The following is a 12079-nucleotide window of genomic DNA, read 5'->3' as shown; positions in this document are numbered from 1 at the left end:
ATTACCGACGAACCACTGCATCGGCCAAGTCATTTAACACAGTCACTCAGCCTTTTTTATGCGATTTATTTGATGCCACATGCTTCTCATAGCAATTGAACCCTTATTGCGCGCCCAGCACGAAATGTGCAAAAAATTAAATGATATTAATAAAATAAAATACAAAGAAAATTGGAAATTGGAAATTGGTAATGGAAAAAGGCTCATTGCAAACAACGGGAGGGGGGTTAAACATAGCGAACGATGCTAACGAAGAGCAGGCAACGAAAAAAGCTCACAACATCAAAGTTGCAACAAAGTATTGATAAAACAAGCCGCACATTCTAGCAACACATTCGAAATATAGCATTCGGCATGTGGCATGTGGCATGTGGCACCAACAATTGCCCTGCCCCCACCGCCGCAATAATGTTGATTTATTCACTAGCTCAAAACGAACGTCAGTTTTATTGGCTGCACTAGTGCTGGTTGATTGTTTGATTGTTGGTTGTCTCTGGGTACAATTGGTGCCATGTTGCAACCCATTCACACAAATTTGCCAACTCATAGTTGCCTTGAACTTTAACAAAATTTTGCCATCTTTAGTGTGCCGTGTTGCAGCAATCGTACAGTCAACTTAAACGGAAGAGGAAAATCTACTGGCAAGCATTTTTTATGCGGGCACGTGGGTATAGTTTCGAAAACAATTAAATGGCAGCAAACATTGGATTGGTTTTTTTGGTGTTTGTGTTTCAATTTGCATATTATTAATGATCTATTAGAAATAAATTCCATGAACTAAATCACAAAACAAATTCACCAAGTTTATGCTAATCAACAAAATTCAGCAACATAATTTTAAACAAATAAATGGTGTGGCAATTCAGTCCCGGGAGTTTGCCACTAAAACACAAGCAAATTGAGCTACAAGCAAAATTGTATTCTCAACCTCCATACTACAGTGCGTTAAATAACTATGGCATTGTCGCTTATTGACAATTTATACCATAAATGGCATAGATATAGAGAGCAATTCAGGATCCGGCACTCGAAGTGTAACCAACTTCAGACCGCTCGCGCAGCTGATGCACGGGCAGCGATTGTTCATGAGCTCGATCTTCTTCTTCTTCTTCTTAATTGGCGCTATAACCGCTTACGCGATTTTGGCCGAGATTAACAAAGCGCGCCAGTCGTTTCTTTCTCGTGCTAACCGGCGCCAATTGGACACTCCAAGTGAAGCCAAGTCCCTCTCCACCTGATCTTTCCAACGCAGAGGAGGCCGCCCTCTTCCTCTGCTACCACCAGCTGGTACCGCATCGAATACTTTCAAAGCCGGAGCGTTTGTATCCATTCGGACGACATGACCCAGCCAACGAAGCCGCTGGATCTTTATTCGCTGCGCTATGTCTATGTCGTCGTAAAGCTCATACAGCTCATCGTTCCATCGTCTACGATATTCGCCGTTGCCAACGTGCAAAGGTCCAAAAATCTTACGCAGAATCTTTCTCTCGAACACTCCAAGCGTCGCTTCATCGGATGTTGTCATCGTCCAAGCTTCTGCGCCATACGTTAGGACGGGCATGATGAGAGTCTTGTAGAGTGTTAGTTTTGTTCGACGAGAGAGGACTTTACTGCTCAATTGCCTACTTAGTCCAAAGTAGCACTTGTTGGCAAGAGAGATTCTACGTTGGATTTCAAGGCTGACATTGTTATCGGTGTTAATGCTGGTTCCTAAATACACGAAGTCTTTTACAACCTCAAAATTATAACTGTCAACAGTGACGTGGGTGCCGATACGCGAGTGCGCCGACTGTTTGTTTGAAGACAGGAGGTACTTCGTTTTGTCCTCGTTCACCACCAGACCCATTCGCTTTGCCTCTTTATCCAGTTTGGAGAAGGCAGAACTAACAGCGCGGTTGTTAAGGCCGATGATGTCAATATCATCGGCATACGCCAGCAATTGTACGCTCTTATAAAAAATTGTGCCTGAGCGATTAAGTTCTGCGGCTCGTACGATGCTCTCCAACATCAGGTTAAAGAAGTCACACGACAGCGAGTCACCCTGTCTGAAACCTCGTTTGGTATCAAACGGCTCGGAGAGGTCCTTCCCAATTCTGACGGCGCTGCTGGTGTTGAGCAACGTCATCTTACATAGCCGTATTAGTTTTGCGGGGATACCAAATTCAGACATCGCGGCATACAGGTAACTCCTTTCCGTACTGTCGAATGCAGCTTTGAAGTCGACGAAAAGATGGTGTGTGTCGATTCTCCTTTCATGGGCCTTTTCCAAGATTTGGCGTATTGTGAATATTTGGTCTATGGTAGACTTTCCAGGTCTGAAGCCACACTGATAAGGTCCAATCAGTTGGTTGACGGTGGGCTTCAGCCTTTCACACAATACGCTCCCTAGAACCTTATAGGCGATATTTAGAAGACTAATCCCGCGGTAATTGGCACAAATTGCAGGATCGCCCTTCTTATGGATTGGGCAGAGCACACTTAAATTCCAATCGGCAGGCATGCTTTCATCCGACCATATTCTGCATAGGAGCTGATGCATGCACCTTACCAGCTCCTCGCCGCCATGTTTGAATAGCTCAGCCGGCAGTCCGTCGGCGCCCGCGGCTTTGTTGTTCTTTAGCCGTGATATTGCTATTCTCACCTCGTCATGGTCGGGTAACGGAACGACAATTCCGTCGTCAACGATTGGGGTATCGGGATCTTCACATTCTCTATGATATGCGCAGCTGTCACCGTTTAACAGGTTCGAGAAGTGTTCCCTCCATAATTTAAGATTGCTCTGTACGTCAGTCACCAGATCACCGTCTTTGTTCTTACAGGACAACGCCCCGGTCTTAAAACCTTCTGTAAGCCGCCGAACTTTCTGGTAAAATTTTCGGGCGTTGTTCCTATTGGCCAGCATCTCAAGCTCCTCGCACTCACGTATTTCGGCCTCTCGTTTCTTCTGTCGGATAATACGTCTCTCTTCCTTTTTCAGCTCTCTGTAGCGATCCCACATGGCTCGCGTTGCGCCCGATCGCAGCGTGGCTCTATAGGCGGCATCCTTTCTTTCTGCGGCAGCATGACATTCCTCGTCGTACCAATTGTTTTTTCGGGCTCGCCGGAATCCGATTTCTACTTCGGCGGCGGTACGTAGGGAACGAGAAATGTTGCTCCATTGCTCGCGCATGCCGGTTTGTTGGGCAGTGCTCTCCGAGAGCAGGAGTGAGAGTCGAGTGGCGAATCTTCTGGCTGTCTGTTGTGATTGCAGCTTTTCGATGTCGAACATTCTTTGCGTAGGTAGATGCACGTTTTTTGCTGCACAGAGGCGTGTGCGCAGTTTGGCTGCAACAAGGTAGTGATCCGAGTCGATGTTGGGTCCTCGGATCGTACGTACATCTAATACACTAGAAGCGTGTCTTCCATCTATCACAACATGATCGATCTGGTTTCGCGTTTTCCGATCAGGAGACAGCCAGGTAGCTTGGTGTATCTTTTTATGCTGGAATCTGGTGCTGCAGACTACCATGTTTCGGGCCCCGGCGAAGTCGATCAGCCTCTGTCCGTTACCGGATGTTTCGTGGTGCAGGCTGAATTTTCCGACTGTGGGACCAAAAATTCCCTCCTTGCCCACCCTGGCGTTGAAGTCGCCAAGCACGATTTTTATGTCGTGGCGGGGGCAGCGCTCATAGGAACGTTCCAAGCGCTCATAGAAGGAATCTTTGGTCGCATCGTCCTTCTCTTCCGTCGGGGCGTGGGCGCAAATTAGCGATATGTTGAAAAATCTGGTTTTGATGCGGATTGTTGCGAGACGCTCGTCCACCGGAGTGAACGACAGTACTTGGCGACGAAGTCTCTCTCCCACAACAAATCCTCGATCACCTTACGGTAAATAAAGTTTTTGTTTATCGCATCATTACTCGTTACAAAGATACCGGTAGGATCGCGAAACGTCATGGAGTTGGTCATCAAAAGACCGCAACGTCACGTGAAATGGATCAAAAAGTGAAGAAGCGACTTGAGCGAAATCACCGACGAAGTGTCAATCAAATGGTAAAAGAACTGAAAATATCTGACCATAGCATTCACCGCATGCTGAAAAATGATCTCAAAGTCAAGCCTTACAAGCTCCGACAGGCGCATGATCTCACATCAAAGCAGCAACAAGTCAGACTTGAGAGAGCAAAGGTGTTGCTTCGCTTGGCCAAAAGCGGTCAATTTCCGAACATTGTGTTTCCCGACGAGAAAATTTTACAAATTGAGCAATTCGTAAACTCCCAAAACGATAGGTTTTATTTGACCGACCGTTCATACGAAAATTTGAGTAATCGATTGGCCACCAGGAGGCAGCACACGCCACAGGTAATGGTGTGGGCTGCTGTAACCGCAGATGCGCGCTCTCCAATCGTTTTCACCTCCATTCGTTTCGACTCGGCACCGTCTCACAAAGCTCGAGTGAACCAAGAATGGCTAACAAGCAACGTTCCGAACTTCATAACGTCCACACAATTGCTTTCAAATTCACCAGACGTGAATTCAATGGATTATTTTCTTTGGCCCATTTTGGAAAGCAAGGATCAAACTAAATGATTTACCAGTCTGGAGGCGCTGAAAAAAGCCATTGCCAGAAAGTGGGCCAAAATACCTGCAAGTCACATTCGGGCAGCTTGCGATTCGTTTCTGGACCGCCTCAAGGCCATAGTCAAGGCAAAAGGTAGATTTCCAAACTAAATTTATGGCCTTTTTAATTGGTTACACTTCGAGTGCCGGACCATGTAGTGCATTTAGCAGATGAGTTGAGTTTCCTGCCTTGAAAGTGTATTTAAGTAGCATACAAGCGTATTTTAAGAAATGCCTACCCGCAGAGTGGTTTAATGCCAGGCAGCATTTCATCGGCCGAAACTTGTAGGCTTCTTTCGTAAATGAACCTGTATAGTTCTGAGTTAGAAGAATAAGCGAGCGGAAATATCCATGCAAGCTCAGATTCCCACAGGTCCAATTTAGTAGGCGCTTTTTGCACCAGATTGTAAGTCAAGAGACTGAAGAAGAGCTGACTATATACTAGACTGGATTGAAAAAATATATTGCAAAATTCCACACCTGTATTTAAAACCTCTATCAAGAAAATTTGGGCGTCATAAAAACAATGTTCATTGATCCTTCTAAAAATAGACGAAATGTTTTATTTTATTTTTTTTTATTTTACTATATCTTATTGATTTAACATCCGATTTAGAGTTGTTTTATATTTCGTTTTTATGCCCTTTTGAACTCCGAAGTCGTTTTCCCCTAGTTAGGTCACTTACCCAGAGTCGTAGCCCTCTAAGATGATATCATTTTTGTTTCATCAATATCGAATACTGTGAAATCAACTAATTGTTTCGCTAAATTTACACGCAGTATTCTAACTTTAAAATACTTAGAACTTATCATTGCCGGAGACTCGGCAAGAAAGGACTGCGCACGCTTGGCCAACTCTTACTGCGAAAACTCGAGGAGATATGTCACATAGATTAGTTGGAGATGCGTATTGAATTTTTGAATTCTCCATCGTCGATTTTATATGTGGTCAAAATTTGGTCAAATTCTAGTTCCACAAAGTGGGTCAAAACGTCAGTCCAAAATAATAAATATTTACAGACATAACGAGATTTGAGTGAGAGCTACTTTCGACAAAAAGTTTGAAATTCATTTTCTCAAAACATCAAAAAATGTATAGGCTATTTTAATACTAAGGGGACGATATAATATATGAGTAAGATGGAGCCAGACTTTATATAGCCCTTTTCAACCTAACCACATTTTCAGCAACATATTATTATTTTTTTTTTAACTTTAAGCACAAATGAGTATTATTTATATGTACGTATGTCTAAATGGAACTGCTGCTTATGATGTGACATTTATATGTATGCACTTAGTTTTAATATTTTATGTAAGTATTTAAAACATTTCTTTACTTTATTTAACTTTGCCCAAAGCATTAAACAATTTTCGAACAAACAAACATTTACTAATGCAAACCAAAGAACAAAAACAAGCACACAATTAACATAATTCCTTATTTTCTCAATTATCTAAATCTTTTTTTTTTTGTTTTTGCTACTTAATAAAATTTTCCAGGCATTTTTCGCTTACCTTGATCCAACAATAATTGCTTGACGCCCATTGGTCGCTGTGAGCAAATCATCTGTATCCTGAGCACTACCATTCGCATTGCCCACCACTTGACCGATGGCGCGTTTAACCGATTCAAAAACCGAATGTGGCCCAGTCGGTTCTGTGGTGGATTGATAGATGGCACCACCGCTACCATCATGGCCATTGGTGCCGGCGCTATCCAGCGCTGTATAGCCACCTTCAGCTTGTGGCATCTTCGAGGCAACAATTCAACACTTACGAGAATAAGATAAACCGAACGATGCCTGCGGTTTCTTCTTCTTCGTTCAGCGATCGAATTATGATGGAGTAGTAGTAATTGTTGATGCACTGGTGCTTAGTGGATGTGTTATGAGTGGTAGTTGGTTGTAGTGGTTGGTGGATGTGTGTGGGGGTGAGACGTAACTGAACTGACGTGTTGTGATTCCTGGCGTTGCGATGGCGCTTGAGCTTGAGTTTGAGCTTGAGCTTTTTTGATTTTTCATTATATTTTATAGTTTATAATTATTTTACAAAATGCATTAAGACGATAATCAGGCATACAGGCAGGCAATCCAAACGACAGGCAGTAGTGCATTTTATTTTTATTTCAATTAGTTTTGCATTGCATTTGCATTTGCATTTTATTTTTTTCGTATTTATATTTTTACATTTTGTTTAAATATATATAGACAAATTTTTTTTTTTGTTTTAATTTGCCGAATTGCGTTTATTGCATAGCGCGTGTGGTGAGTGCATTTATTGTATTTTTTTCGTATATTTAATAGCGTCAGCGAGCGCAAATGACAGTTTTTCAGTACGACAGGCATTCGAGTTCGTATCAAACAAATCGAAAAATAAACAGAAAGTAAAAAAGGAAAATTATTATAAAAAAAATTAAGGATTAATTGAAATAAAAGTACAAATGAAATAAGAATTGCACAATCTAAAGCACAAATGAACGAAAGCGCAATTGTGTGTGTGTGTGTGTGTGGAAAACCAAAAACGAAAAAAATGTTAAGTATGCAAATCTAATGATAGTGCCTGAGTATACGAAATACGAGTAGAGAAGGCGTATTGGTTTGTGTGCTTGTGTATGTGCTGCTAGGATATACGTACATATACAGCCATAATTAGGAAATGCAATGCTACTTTATATAAGTAAATTCCTATAAATAATAGCTCATTAAACGCCAGACTACTAAGTACAGATAAAATATAATACTACTGAGTGGTGGAATGAAAGAATGAAATGTGAATTAGTGTTCGAGTAAAGGCAGAAGGAGTGATAGAAAATTTCAAGAACTATGCAGTAATTGATGATACGAATGGGAGTAAAATAAAGAAGCAACAAAAGAATTGGTAAAATAATGAGATTTTAAAATAAAAAACCCGCTTCAAGGACAATTAAATTGCAGCTAGGTTGAGGAAAATAATACCATTTGTCTATACGCTTAAAATTCCACAGTAGTACATGCAGCAGAGAAACGTGCGAAACGCAAGCTTTAACGTAGCACAAGTACTCTACATATGCACTAAGTCGGAGCGATTGTAAGTGGACTTTTTTTCATATTTTTTTCTTTTCTTTTTTATTATGGCATAGCAATGAAATGCTGTCTCTATACGAATTAATAATAATGGAAAAATATATGCTCCTTAGGAAAACCTTTTGAGGTGCCTCAAGTCTAATCAAATTTGGAAAAAACGAAATTTTACATAGCTATTAATAAAATTCGTATACTCGTATTAAGATTTTAACATGTTTATGTTTAACAAGTAAAAATAATAATAATTTGTATAACAAAAATAATTTAAATAATAATTAAAAAATCGATACAAGCTCTTCACTGAAAGTCACTTGATGGACGTTCTGTTGAGAATATTGCTGCTGCTGCTCTTTGAATATTGCATTTAAATGATCTGATTTTTCACATATAATTATCAAAAGCTGTATTTTGAATAAAAATAGTGAGACCTGAAAGAATCCAACTTTCTGCATGTTTTATTCTAAACAACATCTAGGGGCGTCTTTAGAAAGGCCCTTTATATCAATAACATTAAAGAGAAGTTCCTGAAAACTGCTTGAGATCAATCTACTTAAACACTAACAACTACCAAAAGTTAATACAACTGTATGTATGAATGCACACTTGTACTTGCCTACAAAATTTTGGAAAGTGAAAATGAAAAGGTTGAATTTCATCTTTTTACAAAAATTAATGGTTTCGGGGGCACTTCTTAACCTACGATGTGGCAAATAATGGCGTGCAGCTTTATTTCTGAGATAAAAAGCCAACTTTCTGCATGTATGCGACTAAACGAAAAATGCACTTCACCCTAATGTGCATGGCAATTTACGAAGACATTAAGGGCGAGTGCGTTTATGCTTAGTATACTGGCTCTAAGTTCTAAGTTCGATCGATGGTCAAAATTACTCACAAAAAATTACTGATAGCGGTTATTCTTGGCCATACAAACAATGGGCAAACCTGCGTGTGCACTTTTAGCATGAAAAGGTTTTTAATTAAAAGAAAATTACGTTCGATAGCGTCATAAAACTGGAAACCCCGCAGTTATTTATTTATATGTTTAGTCCCAAAATTTAAGATCTTTACATTTGTAGGCAAGTTATTCATATGAGACAGTGAATTTTGAACTTAGTGCCCATTTGTTCTAGTCGTGAATTAATAAAATGGTGAACATTTTCGGAAACATTTCGAAAATATAGTTTTCTTGCCTCGCACAGTGTTCCAACGCACAAAACATCAACAAAAATTAAGGTATTTCCATATATGTAACTGCATTAGCAGCCATGTTAGTCATTTGAAATTTGCTGGTACGAGGGGTGCCTTTTATATGTCGGGATTAGAGAGCAAAAACAAATTTTAATCATCGAAAATTACTTTATTGTTTTTCAAAATATTCTCCATGAAGATCTATACACTTTTCCATGCGTTTTAACCAATTGTCGAAGCACTTTTGCCACTCTGAATGAGGTACCTCCAAAACATTCATTCTGAATGCCGCAACCGCTTCTTCAGGTGTCGAAAAACGTTGACCTCTCAGTTTGTTTTTTACGTACGGGAATAAAAAGAAGTCATTCGGTGTCAAGTCAGGACTATACGGCGGATTACCCATTAATTCGATGTTTTGGGTGCTCAAAAATGCAGTTGTTTGAGCCGATGTGTGAGAGCTCGCATTGTCCTGGTGAAGAGAGATCCGTCTTTGGCGATTGGTTTTCCTAATTTCTTGGAAGACAACTTGCAAACAAATGGTTGTGTACCACTCAGAATTTACTGTTCTGCGTTGTTCTAGTGGTACTCGTACGGTTGCGACATGTCCAGTTTTTCCGAAAAAACAGGCGACCATTTGCTTGGAAGTGCTTTGAACAACTTTTGTTGGATTTGGCTAATCTTGAAAAACCCATACAGTCGACTGCTGTTTACTTTCGGGCTCATACGCGTGAATCCAGGAATCATCATCTGTCACGATGTCATAGACGTGTTTCGAAGCCCCGCGATCGTATTTTTAGAGCATTTCCTTCGACCAATCGACACGAGCCTTTTTTTGAGCGATTGACAAATTGTGTGGGATCCAACGCGAACAAATTTTTTTGACAGTCAAATGTTTATGCAATATTGAATGTATGCTGGTCCCACTAATGCCTAAGATTGTCTCAATCTCACGATAGGTCACATGACGATCTTGCAATATCAGTTCGCGCACAGCATCAATGGTTTTCGGAACATCAACTGATTTTGGACGACCTTCACGAAATTCGTCTTGGAGTGAACTCACCATACCATCGATAAACACTGGTCCTTGATGGAGCTTCATCGCCAAAAAATGAATTAAGTTCATCCATGCAATGTTGCTGAGTTAATCCACGTCGAAAGTTGTAAAAAATAATCGCACGAAAATGTTCACGATTTAATTCCATTTTTGGACCGAGATGAATCTTTTAAGTTACTGTAAACAACACAAATAGCGTTGGTATTTCAAAACGTTCTGAGTACGTAAAAGCCAAAAAATGTCAAACTTTGCGATACAGCTGTCAGTTGCCAGATTGCAACACCAGGGTTGCCAAATCCCGACATATAAAAGGCACCCCTCGTACTATGACACCTTCATCGAAATATAGCGACCAGGGAATTGGGAATTGTAATTTACTTTTTTAACTACCGCCAACTCAATTTAAATTTTATAAAATAATACAATAATAGGAAAAAAATGAGTTGTGCATTTTCAAGCTGCAAAAAGCAGCAAGTACTAGTGCGAGGAAGCCGGTATACAGTTTTTGAAATTTAATATATTTTTAAATATTAACAATGTAGCAACGCGGCTAGCAATATCAACAAATTGTGAAGCTTTAAAAATTTCTGTATCCGTAAAAGATTTGAAATGAAACAACCTCCTTTTATTATATTATATTTGCAACTATTTGAAGTTACATAAGTGAAAAAAGTTCAAATCAAACGAAAATCATTTTGCTTTTCCTCTAATAGCGAATTGAGTTAGGAAAGGGTTTCGAATCATTTTATCATGACTACAGCTGGGTGAAAAAATATAATACTGCTTTACGGCCTTTGCTTTCCACTATCAGAAATGGCGCATGGGGCCACCACTATCAAGGTGGCGCAAAATTAATCATCCAATTAGGTGTTTGAATAACTTTTTCACTAAATACAAAAAAACAAAATTTCGAATTATGGAAATCTTTATTTTGACTTTACGAGCTCCATTGCTTGTCTGTTTGTATACAGCAGCTCTCGTGTTCACAAGTGTCAATTATCATTGAGGAACGACGCCATTTGCAAAACTAGAAATCTTCTGAGAGGTCATACGAAGGTTGTACTTAAAGATTACATAGGTGTAAATATGATAATTTTTATTATCAAAATGTCATGCAAAACTTCGTTAGAACACTTGACTTCACGAGGTGGCTATTTATTTATTTTATTATTACAATAAAACTATTTAAACTAAGCAATCTAAGTGAGACACCCTAAATAATACATACAAAATACTATTATATTTAATACATTCTATAGTCACGAATTATAAAACTAACTAACTAACTAACTGATTAGTAAAATAATTTCCACCTCTTAAATCTTACAATTAATACATAAATATAATTTGCTCAACAATATTATCCAATAACTACAACAATACAAGAGATGATTTATATACATATACACACATATGTATATGGAAGACAATAAGTAATGAATTAGCTTTAATTAGGAGGAGGTAATAATGAAACAAATACGGAGAAGTCTGCAACTTTTTATACTCGGCGTCCATTAAGCTAAAATATGACGCATTTGTTTTGTTCATTACTTGAAAAGCTTAAATGGATTAGCATATCCAATTTGACGGAACTTGATAAAGATATTTTACAGAAGACTAGCTTTAACCCGCGGCCCCGCTCGCGTAAAAATAGTTTTGAGGGATTTAGGATATGTATACCTATAAAAGAATTACAAACAATAATTTCATAGAAAATAATTGTTTTGTTAATAACGATGATATTACAATACCCGGCATCCGTTGCTATGCCTCGTTGAATAAAATCAAAACAACCAATCAGAAAAATATCAAGCAAAATTATTTTTATTAATTTTCTATCTCAAACCGTTTATGAACTTTGCATTTGGGTCATAGTTGAACAGCTTATGCGGATTATGAAGTCTAGAATGTGCTATAAATAGTGGGAAATAGGAAAAACTAAGATTATTTAGATTAAATTTAAGCAAATATTCGATTATTAGTGACGAATGAGAGTGGTGGCGCGGTCTGGGGGCTGTGGGAAGGGAGTTCCATCATAAAAACATGCCTATAACCTTCATTGGGTGAAAATATGAATGTATAAACATTTTTACGTCATTTGGCGTTGTCGTTTCGTCGTAATGCGCGGACAACGTACAGGCATTCACCTTTATAGTATAGAGATAGGGGT

General features: G+C 39.2%; 1 protein-coding gene across 8 annotated transcripts in view; it reads right to left on the bottom strand.

The window, feature by feature from the left end:
- LOC128866821 (protein NDRG3) overlaps positions 1-12079 on the bottom strand; it is a 117411-nt gene that overhangs the window by 73875 nt on the left and 31457 nt on the right. For 5 of the 8 annotated variants that reach the window (XM_054107813.1, XM_054107814.1, XM_054107815.1 and 2 more), the window contains exon 2: positions 6118-6606. The exons of the other annotated variants lie outside the window; for them this stretch is intronic. In XM_054107813.1, the coding sequence (XP_053963788.1) occupies positions 6118-6353 (236 nt within the window). In that variant the 5' untranslated portion in view covers positions 6354-6606. The remainder of the gene's footprint in view (positions 1-6117; positions 6607-12079) is intronic. 8 annotated transcript variants of the gene reach the window in all.

The sequence above is a fragment of the Anastrepha ludens genome, chromosome 6 (assembly GCF_028408465.1).
Source record: "Anastrepha ludens isolate Willacy chromosome 6, idAnaLude1.1, whole genome shotgun sequence".
Classification (NCBI taxonomy): Eukaryota; Metazoa; Arthropoda; class Insecta; order Diptera; family Tephritidae; genus Anastrepha; species Anastrepha ludens.
This window is presented reverse-complemented; position numbering and strand designations above follow the sequence as displayed.